Source organism: Eurytemora carolleeae, unplaced genomic scaffold (genome assembly GCF_000591075.1).
Source record: "Eurytemora carolleeae unplaced genomic scaffold, Eaff_2.0 scaffold223, whole genome shotgun sequence".
Taxonomy (NCBI): domain Eukaryota; kingdom Metazoa; phylum Arthropoda; class Copepoda; order Calanoida; family Temoridae; genus Eurytemora; species Eurytemora carolleeae.
Genome location: NW_019396601.1, coordinates 148,906 through 170,884, shown reverse-complemented (window position 1 = coordinate 170,884; position 21,979 = coordinate 148,906). Strand labels below are relative to the sequence as shown.

The 21,979-nt window shown below is 30.8% G+C and overlaps 1 protein-coding gene across 1 annotated transcript in view; it reads right to left on the bottom strand.

Moving 5' to 3' along the window:
- The window catches only part of LOC111706123 (muscle calcium channel subunit alpha-1), a 56,086-nt gene extending 35,054 nt beyond the window's left edge, over nt 1–21,032 (bottom strand). Inside the window, exons 1-11 of the mRNA XM_023478899.1 lie at nt 20,808–21,032; nt 11,463–11,625; nt 9,822–9,909; nt 9,178–9,226; nt 8,122–8,204; nt 7,904–8,031; nt 6,359–6,441; nt 4,940–5,092; nt 4,187–4,266; nt 3,565–3,666; nt 2,143–2,246 (exon numbers count right to left, since the gene is read on the bottom strand). Coding sequence (XP_023334667.1) covers nt 2,143–2,246; nt 3,565–3,666; nt 4,187–4,266; nt 4,940–5,092; nt 6,359–6,441; nt 7,904–8,031; nt 8,122–8,204; nt 9,178–9,226; nt 9,822–9,909; nt 11,463–11,625; nt 20,808–20,847 — 1,073 coding nt within the window. The 5' untranslated portion in view covers nt 20,848–21,032. The remainder of the gene's footprint in view (nt 1–2,142; nt 2,247–3,564; nt 3,667–4,186; nt 4,267–4,939; nt 5,093–6,358; nt 6,442–7,903; nt 8,032–8,121; nt 8,205–9,177; nt 9,227–9,821; nt 9,910–11,462; nt 11,626–20,807) is intronic.
- Between the last annotated feature and the right edge of the window lie 947 nt (nt 21,033–21,979).

The following is a 21,979-nucleotide window of genomic DNA, read 5'->3' as shown; positions in this document are numbered from 1 at the left end:
TTTGATGTTTGACAATTAGGGAGGGGGGTTAAAAAAAATTATGCAAAAATTTACAAGAAATAGGTAAAACTCAATTTGATTATTTTTTAACATTTTGAAAATAATCATTAACTGGTACCATTGTCTTTATTTCAAGACAATAAACATATTTATAATAATTAGCTGTACAGTACAGCAGGATCTTAGTCTAAATATATTTATTCTGGAAGCGTAGCCTAGACAATACATTAGTATTAATAGAAGCTCAATGCTGGAGCCTAATCAAATGCAATGGAGAAATATATATTTTATTATAAATTAGTTAGAGACCCCTCCTCCTACATACTTTATTATGTACTTGATGACGTTTATACAAAGATACAACGCATACTAGTATAGCTAGGTGTGATGTCATGTGTAATTTGATACTAGATGTGATGTTAACAGATACAATAGATAGGACGGTAAATTACAAACACAAGATGTAATGTTAACAGATACAATAGATAGGACGGTAAATTACAAACACAAGATGTGATGTTAACAGATACAATAGATAGGACTGTAAATTACAAACACAAGATGTGATGTTAACAGATACAATAGATAGGACTGTAAATTACAAACACAAGATGTGATGTTAAATCAGAAATATTAGAATACACTAGATAGGACAGTAAAATTACACATTACACAAAATATTGAAATTAAGATATTAAAATACACTAGATGGAACATTAAAATTACACATTATGCAAGATATGATGTTGAATCAAAGATATTAGGATAAACTAGATGGGACAGTAAAATTACACATTATACAAGATATGATGTTGAATCAGAATCAAAGATATTAGGATAAACTAGATAGGACAGTAAAATTACACATTATACAAGACGGGATGTTGAATCAAAAATATTATGGATAGGACAGTAAAATTACACATTATACAAGATGGGATGTTAAATCAAAGATATTATGGATAAACTAGATAGGACAGTAAAATTACACATTATACAAGATGGGATGTTGAATCAAAGATATTATGGATAAACTAGATAGGACAGTAAAATTACACATTATACAAGATGGGATGTTGAATCAAAGATATTATGGATAAACTAGATAGGACAGTAAAATTACACATTATACAAGATGGGATGTTGAATCAAAGATATTATGGATAAACTAGATAGGACAGTAAAATTACACATTATACAAGATGGGATGTTGAATCAAAGATATTATGGATAAACTAGATAGGACAGTAAAATTACACATTATACAAGATGGGATGTTGAATCAAAGATATTATTGTACACTAGATAGGACAGTAAAATTACACATTATACATGATGGGATGTTGAATCAAAGATATTATAGATAAACTAGATAGGACAGTAAAATTATAAAGTAGTAGGTATCAACAGATCATATTCAGCAAATATGGAAACAATCTGATAACGATTATATCCCACAGAAACCTGAGAATCTCAGGTTTGCTTCCATTATAAGTTTTTTTTATTTGCATTTTTAATAGATATAATTGATGATATTATTTAAATGTCCGTATTACGTCACAAGAACTTCCGCCAATGAGATTGCAGTATACTGGTCACGTGATACAGTGATTCTGTGGGATATAATCGTTTTCAGATTGGCTTCGTATTTGTGGAATATGATCTGTTTTATACTACAACTTTTATACAAAATTGCATAAAATTTTCGTATAATTTTTACACAGTTTTATGTCAATTTTTCGAGACAGGAACAACAGATAGATGTCTTATATGTATCGTCTTATATGTCTGAGATTCTCAGGTTTTATCCTATATTCCCTGTCATTTTCCTTTACAGTTACTTCAATATAATGTTAAACGTAGCATGGTCTAACATGGTTTCTGTGAGAGGAATGTAAACAGTGCAGTAGGTATTAGTGTACAGCCGTCAATGAGAACAGCTTTCGATTTAAATTTTGATTTTTATTAAAACTTTCAAACAGCATTCGTAACATAAACTTGGAAACAAAGAGATGCGGTTCTCTCTCCTTTTTATGTAAATTTATTATTTTGAAAAAAGCTTGTTGAAAATCAAAACTTAAAAAGAAAAGTTGTCTTCATTGTATTGATATAAACGCCGACCACTGAATGCTTTCTATTTACCCGCTTAGAACACCAAGAATGAGGTTCATAACAAAGAAGGCCCCGAGCACCACCATTGACACAAAGTAAATAAATTGCCACGTGTTTCCTTGGGAGTCATGAATCTAGAAATATTGATTAAATCAATCAATCAATTTAAGAATAAATCAATCAATTTATGAATAAATCAATCAATTTAAGAATAAATCAGTCAATTTAAGAATAAATCAATTAATTTGTGAATAAATTAATCAATTTAAGAATAAATCAATCAATTTATGAATAAATCAATCAATTTAAGAATAAATCAATCAATTTAATAATAAATAAATCATTTAATTAATCAATAAATCATTTAATGAATGAATCAATCAATTAATGTATATCAATTAACACCTCAATGAATAAATTAATAAATGACTCAACCAAGCAATAAATAAAGCAATCAATCAATCATTCAATCAATCAATTAACGAATCAATCAATCAATTAACGAATAAATCTATTAATGAACGAATCAATCAATTAATTAATGAATCGATCAATCATTTACGCAAACCATTAATTTATTATTAAAAAGATTGTAGTCATCACACTTTTGCTGTCAAAGAAGTGATTTTCTAGTTGAGTTTCCTGCAATCTAAACAATGTTTTCTTTTCCTTCTGTGTTGACATGTTTTGTCTTTGAGTAATTTACACTTAATACTTTCTCTCATCCGTCATGGGTCAATATCTGAAGATGGAACGCCATCTACCGCAATTTACCTGTCATAATTACCCCACCCACTTAAGTCTAAAAGTTGCATGATTTGTGATCAGGCTACCCTGTATAGAGTCGACCCATGATTTTATGCAACAAATGGCCTGAGCTGAGAACTTTAGAATAAGATATCCTTAATCCTGTTGTTTTAATTAATCTGGAGATTAATAACAAGAGGAGAACAAGCGTTATTTAATCTCGAGATTAAGAAAAAGAGTGGATCAGGCATTAATCCCGATATCCATCATTCAAAAGTTCCCAGCTCTGGCAAGATCACAGTGTCTGCTGGAAAATACCCCAGTTTCAATTTTGATAGTGGTCCAACTACAAAATTTAATACATAATTCGGAAAAAGACGATAAAGCCGATATATTTTCAGGGTATATGCTTAGAAAAATTATCGGAATCCGAAATAAAATTTGTAAGAAAAACTGTACTGCAAATTTCAGACTAATCAGAATTTTCAGAGAAGTGGATTCACATAAACCAAAAAAAATATCATAAAATTGATTTGTTGATTGAATATTTATAATTCAGTTATATTTTAACCTGATCCCCTTTTATTGTGTGAATGCATAAACATTATACATTTATCATCTTTTAGCTGTGACGACATTGATTTAAACAAGAATTCATCCGAGCTAAGAAGCAATCTGAATTCTAGAAATTGTTCAACTTCTTACCCAGTAAAGCATATCGGTCCAGCCTTCTAGAGTTATACACTGAAAAACAGTGAGCATGGCCTGACCAAAGTTGTCGAAGCTTGTGATGCCCCATTGTGGACCCTGATATATCAAATAAATTATTTACAACAAAAATATAACAAAAATGAAAGGAAAAATATATATTTAGGGACTCTCTTTTAATCTAAAGATATATTTTTATAAATACCAATTTCAGGTTTTTCAGGTTGGGGAGGGGAGAAGAAGGCATGAATTTGCAAGAATTAAACAGCTTGTAAACATTTAAGTTTCTGCTAGAAATGTTCTAGAAAGCTAGAGAAAACAAATTGAAACTGGCAACTATACAGTTTATCATTACACACAATAAAACTTTCACTTTACATAAAAAGTCAAAGAAACAGATTACTCGCTACTTTAAATCTTACTATCCTTATATTTTGGCCATTAGAAATCGTAGACCTTTGATATTTATTTAACCGTGTATTTGATAGATCAAGTTGTTAAAGTTTGAGATCTTAAAGAGCTACGATCCATCGTATATTGCACAGATATAAGTGCTTAGTTCTTTTGTGTTCGGAAATTTTAAGCTGATTATTTTATTAAAACAAATGTATCTTTATACCTCCCATTCGCCGCGACATTCAGTTCCATTGGGGCAGTTGTAAATACCGCCGCAAGGTGTTGGATCTTCCATCATTTCTCCTGAAAATTTTAAGTTTACAGTTGGTGGATTGTTTTACAGCTTGTGGATTTTTTGCAGCTGGCGGATTTTTGACTTTTTACAGCTGTCGAATTATTTTCACAGCTGGCGGATTTCTGTAATCGGGGCGGGATTACAAATTTGCCTGGTGGGGGATATCCTTGCAAACTGTTTGGAATTTTGCATTGTTTATAACACTGCAATATTGAGCCGTGAATTAGCATTCTAAGCCTGCGAAAATATGTTTTCAGAGGCAAAACTTTCAGCCAAGGCTGGCTTGGTTTCTAAATTGTAACAGAAGAATTGGGGCGAGAAGATTTCAAAATCTTATTTTGAAAATTTAAATTTTTTAATCTGACAGTTCTTCATTTGCAATAAGTACCATTTAAGGTATTTTCAATAGACACTCCATTTATAAAGAGGGACGTCGGATTCACCACTGTACTCTTAAAAGCTTTTTTTTAAATGATTGAAGCTGGACAATAATATCTTCCACATTATTGACCAGAGAAAAGTTTATCGGTACCATTGTGAATTGTTAATTGTGATTTGTAAGGGAAGGTCACTTAAAATTATGCCTAAGTTTCAGAAACAGGGTTTATTTCATCATTCGAGATAATAAAAAATAATGCTGCAAATATTAAAGACGATGGAAGGGGGGGGGTGTCTTTGTACCTGTGTAAATATCAAAACATGTTTTATGGAAAGCTCCCATGAACAGCTCTAAGCCGATGATGGAGTAGATGATGATAACGAAGAGAACCAGCAAGGCAATGTTCATCAACGGAATGATCGCCATCAAGATTGCGTTCATGACAATTTGTAAACCTGAAGACAAGAAAATACATTTCTTATTCAGTTATTCATGACAACTATCATACTCATACTTTGTATTCATCCTACAATTCAAATTTGAAAATAAGAACTTTTTATAAAACTTTTCTTTTATTCTATTCTGTTACTAACCCTATTCAGGGCACGAATATCAATTAAAATAATACCACTACACTTCAAATATGCTCCAATTACTTTAATTCCAATTTCCAACCTAAGAAGCCTTTTGTCTTGGAAAAAATTATTTTAAAATCTCAAATGTATATTTAAACAAAAAAAATAGAAATTAGTTATATTATAAATTATATAATACAATCTTTTTAATACGTTCTTTTAACAAACAATAGCTGAATCAAATCAAAAGAATGATGCAGAAAAAATGTTAGATTTCAATTTCAATTTTCAATTTCCATTCTTTGCCACTTTATTTAGTTAATCTTAAGAAATTATATTTCAGCAATTGAACCCCAAAATTGATTTCCAGATTTCAAAGTCCCCATTATAAGGTCTCATCCTAATTTTTCTATTTTTTTTTTATTTTTAAAATCCACAAAAGCATATTATAAAATCTGCAAACTTTTTTTGTTTTTGTTTTATATTGTACAAAAAGAAGATGCTGACAGATAGGGCCACAGTTAAAAATCTAAATAGATGATGGGCGCGAAGCTCCCTAAAAGCCTAGTATATATGTGTGTGTGTGTACATATGAATCTATTTCTATTAAATGTATCTGCATAGACAGTTTATACATCCCCGCTGATCTCTCTGCACCAAAATAATTGGAAATAAAGAACAGATTTCCAGGATTTTCTTTTCATTTCACAGATTTATAACATCAGGATTAATAGGTTGGGTTTCACCAGACATCTTGGCTTGGTATTGGTTCAAATCGGATCAAATATTAAATTGGTTTTACGGTTCTTAAATAAGGAAATATTTCTCTTGGAATGGTTCATAATTTTTATTAAAGAAAATATATATAGTAAATGAAATGAGCAAGCTCTTTCAATTCCTGAGAAAATACTTACTATAAGGGACCCCTTAAATTATACCTACTTGAAATTCCTGAAAAATACTTATTATAGGGACCCTTAAAAAATACTACTAGGGATTCCAGAAAAAAAAATTCTTACTAGTGACCCCTGAAAAATTACTTACTATGGATCCCTGAAAAAAAATTATTTACTAGGGACCCTGAAAAATTACTTACTAGGGACCCTGAAAAATTACTTACTAGGAACCCTGAAAAAAATTACTTACTAGGGACCCCAGAAATAAGTCTTAGTGGACGAAGGACCCTGAAAGCCCTAAGAGCTTTAACATCAAATCCTTCAATCTGTAAACTAGCTAAAAAAATGTTGATTACTCCGTGTTAAAGAAACTGTAAAAGTAATTGTAAATGGCCGTAGCTTGACTAGAAAGTAATACGTGGATTCCTAACGAAAAAATGGCAAAAAGGAAGTTCTGCCTTAAACTCTGATCTCAATATCTTTGCAATATGATGCCGTTGATATTTCTAATTATGACTCTGTCAGATCAAATAGTCTAAGTTTAAAATATCAAAGGTTTACACCATCAGGTTTCACAGATATAGAAATAAAAGAAATAAGTTTGTGCCTAAAACTCAGTTTCTTTGTCCCTTTTCAAACAGGAAAAAAGATCATCTTTGACAAAAATGTTCTGTCAGAAATAAAGTAAAATATTCTAAACTAATATGAAGTTTTTAAATTTTAAGTCTCTAAAAAGTTTGCGATGACTTTACATTTAAAGTTTTATCGTCATTTTTATTTTTTAACTGCCTTGGATACAATTTGAAGAGGAATTTCTACTGAGAGTTGTCATTAAACAAATCTAGATTAAGATGAGGAAATTAAATACATTTTCCCCTTCAGCTCAACTATTTGTTAATCTTGGAATATTTTCATCAAATCTGGAAAATAATGTCTAATAATTCTTTCTTAAAATTTTGCTGAAATTAGATATTTTTACCGTTTAATTGGATTTAAAAAAAATAAAATCCAATTTTAAATAATATGATAAGATTGATTCATATTTCATATTGATTCATGTTTCATATTTTTTTTTACTTTCAGATATTATGGAGTGGAATGACGCAAAAAAATTCCGAGTTTATAGAATCTTTTTTGTTAATTATAGTGAAAACCATAGAATTTTTACGGTTAGTTCCTTGGGGAAAATGATAGGCAGAGGTATGCCAAATATGTTGCTACTTATTTTATATCGCGAAGGTTAGCCATTACGGAGGCAGAAGAGATTTAAGTTCTACCTAAATAAAGTTTGACATCATTCTCATGAGTTTGAAGATTCCAGCATGATGTTATCATTGCAAAACTTTAGTCCATCAATATTTTATGCCCTAACGTGGCCTGATTAAAAAAAAATTGTTTTATCTTCGATAATTGGAAGCTTCATAACACATTAAAACCGAAGGATGTCGAGTATTCAGAGGTGGCTCTAACGAGAAAATGAGGATAATGTGGCTCGGACGAGAAATTGTTGTGGCTGGACTTCCTCCCCTCGGGGAGGACTTGCATGAAAGACTGCATTTTTGTATTTACATTAAACATATTTTGGAAAAAACGTCGTTCTAGGTAAAATAAAAGAAACAGTCGTTGATAATGGAGTTTCTAAAACAAAGATAAATGACAGTACACTTTGTTTGTAAACAAAGCTAATGGAGGTTCTGGTGTAATCCTTGACCTACCCTATGGGAGGTTCTGGTGTACTCCTTGACCTACCCTATTGGAGATTCTGGTGTACTCCTTGACCTGCCCTATGACCTACCCTATCATAACAATGGTGAAGTCCAGAATGTTCCATGTGTTCCTGAGGTAGCTGGAGGGATGCATTATAAAACCAAGAGCAATTATTCTCATCAGACATTCAGTAGTAAATACTACAGTAAATATCACCTAGAATAGAATAGAATAGAATAGAATAGAATAAAATAAAATTGAATAGAATAGAATATAATGGATTTGACCCTATTGAAAATGACTCACCTCAATTTCTTCTAAAAATTCATTAATATCATTAGTGTCTCCATTCGGTAGCGGAGTATACACAGCTAGGGATATACAGGTACCTAGGCAGGAAAAAGACATGAAATCGGTCAACTGAAAATATGCAGGAAATTAGACATGAAATAAGCATGAACTATGACAGGAAATGTTTGTATTTACAGTAACCTTTAAAGAAAATTTTAGCTGGTTTTTTTTGTTTTATTTTCTCATTACTTTAAGTACTATTTTTACACAAAGTAAATGGTTTAACTCTTAAATCATAAAAAATTTTTAAAAGTGGATAAATTGTTTTAACTTTTTCTAAATTTTATTCTTTTGAAAAGTTTTTCACAAGCCCAAGTTAAGAAACTTTCCCCAACTTTTTATAAATACTTTATTGCTGAAATCCACAAAAGACGTTTGAATTAATTTTTCTATCTGGGAATTTAAAAATTTAATTTATGGTATTCTCCGATAATTTTAAAAGATTAAAAAAGTCAGACCAATACAGCTTTTAGTATTTATGTTTTAATGTTAAAACTACTAAACTTTCACAATTAATTTTGCCCTAAACCATTAAAAATACAATTAGCCTTGGATTGAATACATTTATCAGTTTATATATGTCCAGTTTCCACTACTAGGCCCTGTAATCCATTAGTCATGAATAGTTATAAAGAAGAAAATGTGAAGTTATTACAAAATATTTTCTAACATGCTAACTGTTATACATGTTATTCAATATTATTAACAGCTTACTTTACATATACTGTTTAACACAGACTGCGGAGGCACCGAAATATCGTTTCTAAACCTACTGATAATTGAATGCTGCAAATACTTACTTTTTTAAATGAATAATTTTATGGAGCTCTTTATAACAGTTCCCGCATATTTCATTTTAACTATTTATTTAGTTTTACAATTACTGAGATTTAGGTATACTAGTATAAACCTCACTGAAAAATTATCAAGACGACATTCTATAAATTATCAAGACGACATTTTAAAATTTTGTTTGATGTTTCCGAAGTTGAGGGTTAAACTGTAGCTTACCTAATATAGCTAACAGTATGAATATCTCAAACCATTTGGCCTCGGTTATCTAAAAATGTATAGTTCTGAAGACACAATGTATCAAGACGTAGACCCCCCCTCCTCCTCCTCGGAATTTCCGAAATGTGTCTGCAGCATTCGGTCAACCGACATTAAAGGGAGTGTGGACGTAATTTCAAGTGTTTTTCCAGTTACAACGCAATTGAAAATTGATTACTTTTAATTGTGGTTTCTCTTTGATTTGTATATTTCTGCTTCATAAACTATTAAGGAAACGGTTAGAATTAATTACCATTAGAAAAACGACAATGTCTTCCACGATATTAATCAGATAAAGGTTAAAAGGTGCCGTTGTGAACTGGACATGCCCTGCACTGGAAGCNATTTGTGAGGAAAGAATTTCTTAATGCTACTAAATATTTGATCAAAGCTGCTGAATAAAGGGCCAATGCTGTTGAATAAAGGATCAAAGCTGCTGAATAATATAGGCTTAATTCTGCTGTCTAAAGTATGATTGCTGCTGAATCTCTTTTCAATGCTGCTGAAAAAAAGGATCATTGCTGCAGTATACATAATAAATGCTGCTGAATAAATTATCAATGCTGCTTAATAAATGATCAATGCTGTTGAATAAATTATCCTACCTGGATGAAAAATTGACGAAGTGGATTTTTTAGGGAAAAAATAAAGATGGAGCGCTTCGCCCGGTCCGGGGGTGGTTTTACAGGTCGTCTTTAAATAACAATAATTTCAAAACTACAGAATATTACTATCATATTTGTAGGCCCTAAATTTTTTTTTTTAAATTAGCACACAAATTTCAAACATAATGTATTTATAAATGTATAATGTGTATTCGTAGTAAAGAAGGGAATTACATTATTTCACAGAATGATAGCATGGGACAGCCATTATATTTATATTTATATTTTGTATAATGGTTCGACCCTTTAGTTATGTATTTGCATTTGCATTTTAAGCGTGTAATTATTGGACACCCCCTGAGAAAACTGCAGGAATGTTGAAAAAGTGCTCCAAGAATTCCTTTGCAAAATAGTTGTCCTCTCATGATGGAGCCATTGTAACAGGTCTCAAAAATTCGAATTTAAAATATTCTAGTAAAAAACAAAATCCCTGGATTAAAATTCTTTCTGGAGGCAGCATGTTTCCTCAAGTACATTTATCCTTTTTTACATAAACCTTGAGATGAGGAACTCGACAAATTCAGTAAAAATATCATCTTTATTCTTTTTACTTGCAAAAAAAACCATCTCTCCGAAAAAAAATTAAAATATATACATTAACAGTAAACCAATATGTGAACGCTCTCACAGCCCCCCCCCCCCCCCCCCCCCCGGTGAGAGCGTGTGGTTGAAAAAAACCTGTTTTATGAGTTCATGACACTTTAAAAACCATAAACAATCCTTAAACTTGAAGTTAAGGCCCCCAAAATTGAAATATTTAAATTTAGTTTCGTATAAAAATCTATAGGTCCAAAAAAGAGTTCAATTTGGTAAAATTATAGGAAAAACTTGACACATCAAATGCATTGAATATATTTAAAATACTAACGGGTAAATAAAAACATAAAAACAAATCAAACAACAATAAAATTGTGTGTGAAGAGTTTAAAAATGTTGTAAAATTAGCAACGGTACCGGCCTTAAAACGCTTTGTCTGCACATGAATGAGATATTCATGTTCACGCTTCTAAAAACTGCTTATTTTTCATTCCAGGTTTCTCTACAAAACAAACTTGCGCATTTTATTTTTTGCCTGAGAAACAATGATATAAATTATCAGAATTAAACACTTTTCAAACTTTGAAAACGAAGTTATATACTTCCACGCTCTTGATGCCACTCCTTAAATAGCGGTTACCTTAACATTGCAAGAACAGTCCCTTTAAATGGGAAGGATACTTTAGTGAAGTACTTTGAAACGAAATTTTGTTAACTGAAATATATGAACCAAGCGTATCTGTATTGTATCGAATAATGTAAAGTGTGTATGTAGTATAACGGTGGAAAATATTGGACTTTTTTAGTCTTATAATCGTACATGCAATTATAGAGGGTGCCCTGTAAATTGTACAATTTACGTGATTTAATTAAAAATACTTTTTATAGAAAGACTATTATCTGTGTGGGGAGTGTTAGACTGTAAAGTACTTTAAACTATTTATCGAAAAACTTTAAAGTCTTTTATCAATAGCAGAGGAATCGCGTCAAATTACCAAGTTTAACAAATAATCCTTTTTAACTTTTTTAATTATTGTTTTTTTCCTGGTGGATTTTCGGGCTTCCGGTTTAGTCTGCCCGACTTCTTGGGAGGAGGTGGGGGCAATCTCCCAGCCCCCAGGGGGCTCCTCCCACCCCCCAGGGGGCCCACCACCCTCCCAGGATTCAGGGTTCCCCCCTGCATCACGCCCTGGAACCCGAACAGAACCTGAAACAAAAAATCAGTGAAATAACAAATATTTTATTCAAAAAAATTCAGCAAATATCAATTAACATTGGGGTATTTCATGCAAAAAGGAATTGAGTCTTTGCCTTAGACTCAAATTTTCTAAACCCTAAATAATTGCAACCTGATGGTGCTTTAATCATGCAAAGTATAGAGATAGGAAAGTCAGAGTTTGTGGCAAAGACTCAATTCTTTTGCAATGTTAAATAAATATTCATTGCAATACAATCAAATTTTTTTATGCCATTCACATAACTTGTGCATCTGAAAACTATTTAAATGCTAACATAAAAATAACAAAATATGTATCTTTTAAAAACATTTCGATATTTCCTGTAAACAAACCTTCCCTTGGATATATTAATGAAATTTTTAATGGTTATTATTATGATGTTTATTTATTGGATTGTGGGTTACAAGCTTTACCCTTAGTGCGTTAATTCTATTGTTTTATTATTTCCAGGTTAGAGTGGGGGAGGGGATGGGGAAGGGCTTGGGGGGGGGGGGTATTTACCGGGTTGTAGTCTACAAATTCCTTTAAGGGGAGTTGAATATTGATTCTTATTAACTATTGTAATATCGTACTTTTGTACTATTGTACATATTGTTCTATTGCTCTTTTTTACACTTGTACTATTGTACTATTTCATACTACTGTAATATTGTACAAGTGTACTAGTGTACTAGTGAGCTACTGTTCTAGTTTACTATTGTATTATTGTACTATTGCTGCACTGTTGTACTATGTACATAAAAAAATACTTTAAGTTGAGAGAAAAAGATAATAATTTTGAAATAAGAAAACGTTAATATTATATATTTCCAGTTTGAACTAACCTGTCCTATGAATCATGCAAGATAAAAGTCAGAAATTATATTTATGTTTAAAATACTATTTTTATTTGATATTTTCCATCGACCTGTTTATTACAGAGTAATAACAGAAGGTTAATGTTGGATACATTAATGCAGAGATAAAGAGATCACACTTATACAGAAATGTTGCAACATTAATAAGAATTTTTCCAAAAACTTCGTAAAAAACTAAAGCTCAAGTGCTTTAAAGTTCTAAAATAAACATGTAAACCCAGGTCGTGAGGTAAAATAAAAGGTCAAGGCATTTTCACATAGGAAAGTCGACCCAGTCGTGAAGGTTTATATAACTTGTCATATGCACTGTGATTACATACAAGTTGTGTATTGTGAATTATATAAAAATAATGCACTATGATTACATACAAGTTGTGTACTGTGATTTATATAAAAATAAAGCACTGTGATTACATACAAGTTGTGTATTGTGATTTATATAAAAATAATGCACTGTGATATACATAAAAGGCATGCACTGTGTTTTATTTAAAAATAATTCACTGTGATTTATATAAAAATAATGCACTGTTATTTAAAAAAAAGTAATAAACTGCGATTTATTTAAAGGTTGTGTACTGTGATTTATATAAAAGTAATGCACTGTGATTTATATAAAACATTGCACTATGATTTACATCTAATTAATGAACTGTTACTTACATAAAAGTGATTTATATAAAAATAATGCACTGTGATTTATATAAAAGTAATGCAATTCAGATTTATATCAAAATAATTCACTGTGATTTATATTAAATTAATGCACTGTGATTTATATAAAATTAATGCACTGTGATTTATATAAAATTAATGCACTGTGATTTATATAAAAGTAATGCGCTGTGATTTATATAAAAGTAATGCACTGTGATTTATATGAAATTAATGCACTGTGATTTACATGAAAAGCATGCACTGTGAATAAATAGTAATGCAAAACATAGAGAAATATTAAACATAAGAGGAAATCTTGTATTGGGCAGAAAAATTTTTGTTCAGAAAATCCCATTGTCTAACTATGTATATTTTTAAGAATGATGCCGTAATAATTACTCACTAACAGCAGTACAGTCTTGATGTAAAGCTTACAAATTGTACAGCGGACATAATTATATTCTAGAAGACTCCTGTCTTTAGACTTAAACAAAGCATTTGATACTTAGGAAACCTCCTAATTAAATATATACTGGAAAAATGTCACGAAACTTAGCAATTTAATTTTGATTACATAATTATCTACCCAACAACAACAACGTTCGTTTAAGTTTTAATTAAAATGATTAAAAATTATGTTAAATACTGTAGTAAACTGTGTTCAGCAACTTTTATTCGGAACTTGTATTTGAATCTTATTTCGTATTCGAAGCATTAAAATTAAATTATTTGGACCAAATGAGTTTTTTCCCAAGGTGGTGGGGGAAAGGGGTAAAGGGGTAGGGGTTATGGGGAAGGAGGGATAACCTCATTTTTAAAATAGACATTTTAAAATGAGAAATTTTTAAAGGGCTCGCAAAACCTGACAGTTAAAACTGTTAATGAGAATTTGTCTCAGCAAAAAGATAAACAAATAAGAAACATAAGAATGTATTTTCAAAATACTTTCTTTACAAGACGTCACACAACGTCAAAATATGTAAAAATGTTTGTATGTTTGTATGCATAACATCTCACATTTATCCAATATTTATACACTATGTGGTTTTCCCATTAGTTCAATGCATGCAGTCGAACAAAGTTTTTTTTTCATTTTTCACTTTTTATTTGATTTAAAGCGCTTGACAAAAATGCACTTAAAAGTCACAAATGTTACGGGACGACAGATATATTTTATAATTGACATGTATCCAATATGTTGTAGAATATAAAAACAATTGTTCTTAAGATAATACTATTTCTATATAGCTATAAATCAATGGTGAATATTATTCAATGTAACTCTTATCCCATTTCCGATCAAGCATTAACATTTTATATTTCTTATCCGCGTTAAATGATATTGTTTTAAGTTGTCATAGTTTTTATTGAATTGTTGTAGATCTGATTTGGACATGTAGAATTAAGAATAAATAACCTAAATAAATGTGCGTATTGAAGTAGAACGCAAACAAATGTGACACAGTTAATAAAAGCGTCATACATAAAGTATTTTTGAGAAGGCAGCTTTTATGTAAATATAAGGTTTGCTTGTCTGTCTGTCTCTGTTTGCTTGTTTCCAATAAACGTAAAAACTACTTAACCGAGTCGAGCTCAAGATTTTTAAGGCAACTTTCATAAACCCAGGGAAGGATGGCTGATCGAAGTTGGCAAAATTTGTGAGGAAAGAATTTCGAAATTTATTAATTTTTAAAATGCACCACTTCAAACAAAAAATCCACAAAAATTTTAGAAGGAAGAAAAATGGCGACTTTCAGAGTTTAAAGCTAAAAAGCGAAGCGCCCTGAAATCCTACTTTAATAAAAATACCAGACAAACATTGTTCAGACTCAAAGGGACTTTATATCAAGTGTTGCATTTAAAATAAAAAAGCTGGCGTGTCGGATTCGCCACGGTGTCCTTTTTAAACTCTTTAAAGGGAACTTTTACGAATCAGACATTCCATTCTACAAATGAAGGGTCACTTGAAATTACGTTTACAGTCCCTTTAAAAGAAAAAAAAATAAATAACCGGGGTTGAGAGGAGGGTCTTCTGACGGCAACATAAAACAGATAGTTTCACTAATCTACCAATCCAAACATAAAACAATAATACAATACAACATTTCGACATTTTTCAACCGAATATCGACAACCCTTTGTTGATGAATGGGGTTTGCATGAAATTAATATTTCGGAAATGATTAGAAAATGTAGAAAATATATGAGTCTGCAACCAGTTAATCATGGCGTTATGGTAACACAGACTAAAGAAATTCCGGCTACTATGGAACTATCTTCCTTTCTGATTGGATTTTATGTAGAAAATTTGTTTTTCCTTTTGCAAGATTAGATTTAAATTTAATTACATACACAGTTGTAACAAGGACATTAAAACCACAGACAAAATATCAAAAAAGTTGAAAAAAAAATTACAAGCACGATTTACATGTTGTTTTATTTTGCAGAAAAAAAATTACTGAAGAAAAAGTTTTGATATTTTTTTCATATTCTTCCTTGCTTAACAGTATACTCCCATTCCCTTACCCTCCGCCATGCAATGTAAACATGAAACAAAAGGATTTTTTAATTAAAATATAGAATCAAATGTTTAGCTTTTTCCAGTCTTTAATTCTTAAATTTAATAAAGCTTGATCAGGGGTCCTCTAGAAACCGACCATATATCTTTATCCCCCCTCCACCCCTTTCCAGCTACCCCCTACCCGGTATAACTCTGAGGACTTGGATAGTCCTTGAATTATCATATTTGAGTCAGATTTGCATGAAAATAGATAAGATTTTGTACAACCACTTTCTACACTAAGAGTAAAATTTTAATAAATCCAGTTTTCTGTTTTCTAAAAACAATCATATTTTCTGTTTTTTGTTTTGTTTTGATACAAAGAGATGAATTAGCATGCACTTTGAACCACCAGTGATCCAAAAATCAATGAGAATTTTTCCAACTACTTCTACACTAAAGCGTTACGACACTTTAAAGTCAAACTAGCCTTGCAAATTGATGCAACAATTCATAGCAGCCTGGGATTGATATTAACGGGAACAATCATGATGATTAAAGGTACTGTTATAGACGTAACTTCAATTGACGAATTAATCATTTAGAAATGAGATTTTCATTGTCACTTTTTATAATTTTACAAAATTTAGAATTATTTTAGTGTCTAAAGAAATACATGTTGTTTTATTAGTGTATAAAGTTTGTCAGAACAAATATGGAAAATATGAAAGATCATCCAAGTTATTTTTCTCAACAAAGTTTTAATCATTATATATTTTCTCTACGTGTCAAGGTACACTCTCATAGATATATCAGATTAAAAACATGTTATTTAAATAACATAATATCTAAATATAGAGTAGTAATCTCTCTAAAACTTTTGTGTTTGTTTGGATCAAAACTTATGAACCCCATGACCGATTTGCCACAAATTTTGATTGGAGAACTCAGTAAAACCATGGAAAAAGCCTGGTTTAAAACTGCTAAGTTGACCCCCCCCCCTCATCCCCACCAGTCATTTCATAGATTCATACCCCCAGTTTTAAAGGGACTGTTCTCGAAAAATGAAAGGGAGTATAGGCTTAAGTCAAAAAATATTCTATGGTGATTGCTACTAATCTTACTTCTATCTATTGCGTCTAAAAAGAGAAAATTGTTAAAAAAGACTCATACCGTAGAACGTAGCGTCCGTACAAATTCAGAAACTTGAAATATTCGACTCGGATCGTTAAAAAATCATTCAGATATTGCAACCTATAATCATCGATTTTTTTCAACGCATTCATATAAAGTTGATATTTCATAACATATTTTCTTTGTTTTATAAAATTCACTTAAAACGGCGATTTCTTTGTCCGCTAGGTGTCTCTCCCAGATGGAACCATGTAGAAACATCGAGAGCGGAGACACCTGGCGACAAATTAATCGTAGCTTAAATTGCATCATATATATAAAACCGATAAAAATATTATGAAACATCAACTTTATACGATTGCATCGAAAAAAGATCGATGATTATAGGTTGTAGTATCAGAATAATTTCTTTGGACACCTAAGTTCTTCGGTATGAGTCGTTCTTAACCATTTTCTTCTTATAGACGCAAAAGATAGAAGTAAGATTGGTAGGAATTACCATCGAATATTTTTGACGTAAGCCTATACTCCCTTTCATTTTTTGCGAACACTCTCTTTAATAGCGGCAAAGAAAACATTTGGCCTCGAACCGCCACGGCAAATAAAATTCCCTTTTAATTTTTTATCATGTTATACAAATTCATAATTATGTAATAAACTTGCCTCGTAAATCCAAAGATAAGTATAAACTCTAGTTGATAAATAGCAGACCATTTGCATTAGATTATAATTTATGAATATATTTAGTATATTTTCTATTTATCTTGTATAATCTGCAAAAATGGCTCTGTATCTTAATAAAATTAAAATTTAAGTTTTATCAAGCGCACCTCTCTTGTCCGAAAAAGATACCAAATGCCAAAATTATTAAACATTCCCTCAAATATCTAAATTTTCTAGATCGTCTTTGCCTTTTTTAATTTCCCTTCAAACAATGTTCTGCATTTATAAATCTCAAGTATCCATCTACTTTACTTAAGCATGCATTGCCTGAGGTCTTTATCTTGTCTAAAATAGTTGATTTTACATTTAACATTAAATACACTACAAAAAATTGTCAACAACGGAACTGAAGCCTCGCCACAAACTGTAATTTTCTAAACTTTGAAATTTTTTTTTTCGTCGCGTGGAATGACAGCTAGAAGCAATTTTGTAAGAATAATATTATATACTATAGCTGAAGAGTTCCCTTAAAAAATGTCAGCCAATTTGGTCTACCCGTTTGGCCGGCCTGCAGCTGTAAACGTTATATTGAAAAATACTATAATGTTTTAAATTCAAAATGTCAGAAAGTCACATTTTTTATTTTATGGATATGGTCAATTTAGAAAAGAACAAATGTATGATTTTCTAAGATAAAACAAATGAATTACTTTTAAAAACAAAATTTTTATCAAAATAAAGTCTGTACTTAAGTCCAGTTCTTTTGTTAAATAACTCTGCATGAGTCTAAAGGTTAAATTGAAACAAAACTTTTTAAACTGTCAAATTTTATAATTAGGTCAAATTTACATTCTTTTACACTAGCATCGATTACAGCAGAAAGCTGGCCTAACAACCCACACGAGTATTGTAAATAATTATTACTCGTTTAAGATATATATTTATAATAAAACAAGGAAACTAAGACATTAGCATATATATATATATGTTGCCTAAAGCCAGCCAAACGGTTGGACCGAATGGGCTGAAATTTTTTGTGGACACTCATGGGTGTCCGGGGGGTGTTATAGGCTAAAAAATCGAGAGAAAAATTTCCACGGGCAACGCCCGACCCTTAAGCTAATATTATTTAATTCATAATCATGATTAAGTTCAAGCGAAAGGATGTTAATAAATAACTTCTCCTACGTATGAAATAAAAATGAAAATAAAAAAAGGAACTTCGTTTTTACCATAAACTCATATTTTGTAATACAGATATCTTTGCAACATGATTTTGTAAATTTTAGATATTTCAAACTCAGATTACTTGATCTAAGATCAAATTATTAATTAGGAAAATGATAACTCTCATCGAACTCTTTTTTGATCATGATTTTGGAGTTTATTTGATTTGATATTTCAAACTAGAAATCCTGCGACTAAATCTTTAGTTTGTAATTTTAAAGGTTTACAGAATCAGGTCGCAAAGACGAATGGTTTAGAAAGATAAAGTTTGAGGGGAGTGTTCAGGTTCTTTATCCTACATTGAAATCTAGACAACTCTACAAGATAAAGTTTGAGTGTAGTGTTCAGGTTCTTTATCCTACATAGAAATCTCGACAACTCTACAAGATAAAGTTTGAGGGTAGTATTCAGGTTCTTTATCCTACATTGAAATCTAGACAACTCTACAAGATATTCATCACATTTTAATACAGTCCGACTTTAAGGTTTCGCAACACATTACCCTTTGGTCTTACCTCACCAACCTTATTATACATTTGTGTAGACCTAGACATAGAAATGTCTAAATTGCAACGCGATTTTTTCTAGCTTAAGTTTAAAAGGAGTAATAGGCAAAATACTGCTCGAGCGTGCGCAGCCTATAGAGTCTCTGACAAGAGCCTAGACATTGTAACATATCTATTAATTCCTAATGTTGCAGCAAAAATTACAATATTCTCCGAGAGTGGATTGTAGAAATATAATAACATTTTTCATCTTTGCTGTCTCACAAGAAACTTTAACTGTAAATATATGCTTGTTTCAGGTCTAAATACTTGGTATTTCTCGAATTCGTGTTTTAAATAAAATTATTACTTAAACACTTTTTCAAGATCCTTATCTTAAATATTCAAGTATACTTGAGAATGTTAGGATTGATATTATAGTATAAACCACATTTAAAGGGACTGTAAGCGTCATTTCAAGAGGCCTTTCATACAAAGATGGCCATGTCCAGTTCACAACGGCACCCTTCAAAGCTTTGTCTGATCAATCAAGTATGAATTAGATATTAATGTTTTTAATTTTGAAATCTGATTAATTTCAATTATGGTTTCTCTAAAAAGTGAGAATCGCATTTCTGCTGCAGTAAAACTATTGAAATTATCAGGATTAAACACTTCTAACCTCATGGAAAAACTATAAAAACTAAAAGAGATTTTCCATATTGCTGATCAGATAAAAGTTTCAAAGATATCGCAGTGAGTTGGGCGCTGCCATCTCTGCCACACCATAGTTTGAGTAGAAGTAAATATTTCCATTTACTGTTAAAGCGCCAATATAAGGATTTATCTCTAATTGGATAATGAACTAGATAGAAAAATACATGTTACCGCCATACAATTTCTATTGGTTCATAATAGACACCAAACACATGGCTGAATCCTGATTGGATCAGGCGCTATGGACTCTGCATACAGGAGTGACCATGAAGTTTACTTAAGTAATTACGCTTTTATCGAGACTCATTTCTTTTTAGTTTTAAATCTTGTAATCTCAATCCTTTTCCTGGCGACTGTATACAAAAGAGAAAAGTCTTGAAATCTGTTTATGCATATCGCAAAACAAGTTTGATTTTTTCACCCTTTAAGGAGTAAAATAAAATAAAAACTTTAGAAGATACGAGATCGCAAAATCATACAAGTAAAAGTTAATGAATTGATTAAAAAGTTTACTGAAAAATCACTTTACACTTTTTGAAGGAACTCTAACATTGTGAATTCGTAACATCGAACAAACGAGCGCATTTCGCAATTAGGAACATTCTGCTCGAAATTTTGAACATAAAGGTGCAAAAACTATTAAAAAATGGTGCATAACAGTTTTGATTAGAAAAATAAGAAATTATAGAAAAGAATCGTGCAAAGAAGAAGATTACCCTCCTCAAACTCTAACTTGTGTACTCTTAAATCTTTACAACCTGATGGTACAACAAACCGTTTATATTTCAATATTTTGTTATATTTTGTTTATATTTGTTAAAATAAAATGATTGCAAAATTAAATTTGAGTGAGGGTAATCAGTTCCTGTAATTGTGAAACATGCAATTATGTGAAAATGGCGTTTAATTACCGTTAAACTTTCCGAGGCGAGGGGAACCAGACACAACCATAAAGTTAAAGTTTTCTGAGGGATGGTTTTTCAATCGTAATATCTGCCTGTCTAGATCCTGCTGCTTACTATAGTAACATTCTTAATCTTATATTTGGAATAATATGGGAGTTTATACTGCTTACTACAGTAACATTCTTAATCTTATATTTGGAATACTATGGGAGTTTATACTGCTTACTACAGTAAAATTACACTATGAGTTTCTTATTTATAGCATCTAGTTTATTGTCAAAATATTTTTTGACATAATCAACTTTAAAAACGACACATTAGTGTTCAAGCTTTTACATTTTAGTTTTTTACGTTTTACAATTATTCGTGTATTCCTAATTTATTCATAGTATCTACCAAGAGATTGGAACTTAGACGAAGAAGATTTAAATAAAAAATCTTAATTTAAGATCTTTCTTGTTTGCTTAAAAGTTTTGGTGTTTTACTCTGATTTATCATATTAATTATTTTAATCTTTCAAAATGTATCATTTTTTAAAATAATGATCTCTGTCTGCTAATGCGCTTATTTGTAACAGGGCTACCCAGAAAGATGAGACTATATTGTCAACCTGAAACTCTTAAAATATGATGATTGCAAGTTGTCTTAAATATTCTGCATTGAATTTAGTCTTTATTGGTTTAATTCTAAATTTGACAAAAAAAAACAAGTTTATCGTTGCAGGGAATTATAGTTATAAGGAGAGACACAGGATATAAAGTTCTACAGTCGTCTCAGGAGTCTCATCTATTGTACAAAGTAAGTTTCCTGATTTCATGATTTTTTAGATATATGTTTTCGGAAATCTGTCTGACTAATGACTTTGATTGGTTTAAATCTTTTAAATGCAATAATTAACAGAAATTAAAGTTCAAATAAAATATTAAATCATGAAAAATCGTTTTTACAGAGTTCATCTAGATATATTTGATGAGAGCTTTAAGGAGTAAGGACTTAAGGAAAGTTAGAAAACTGTTAAACCTCCCTCTGTAGATACATATAAGTTATAGTCCCACCCACCCCACACCAACAGAACACTTTTCTCAAGCAAAATAAGGATTAAATTGTGTCTATTTTAGATAAATAAACAAAACCAACCCCCCATATCTACTAAAATAATATTACTTCTGTCCCCCCCT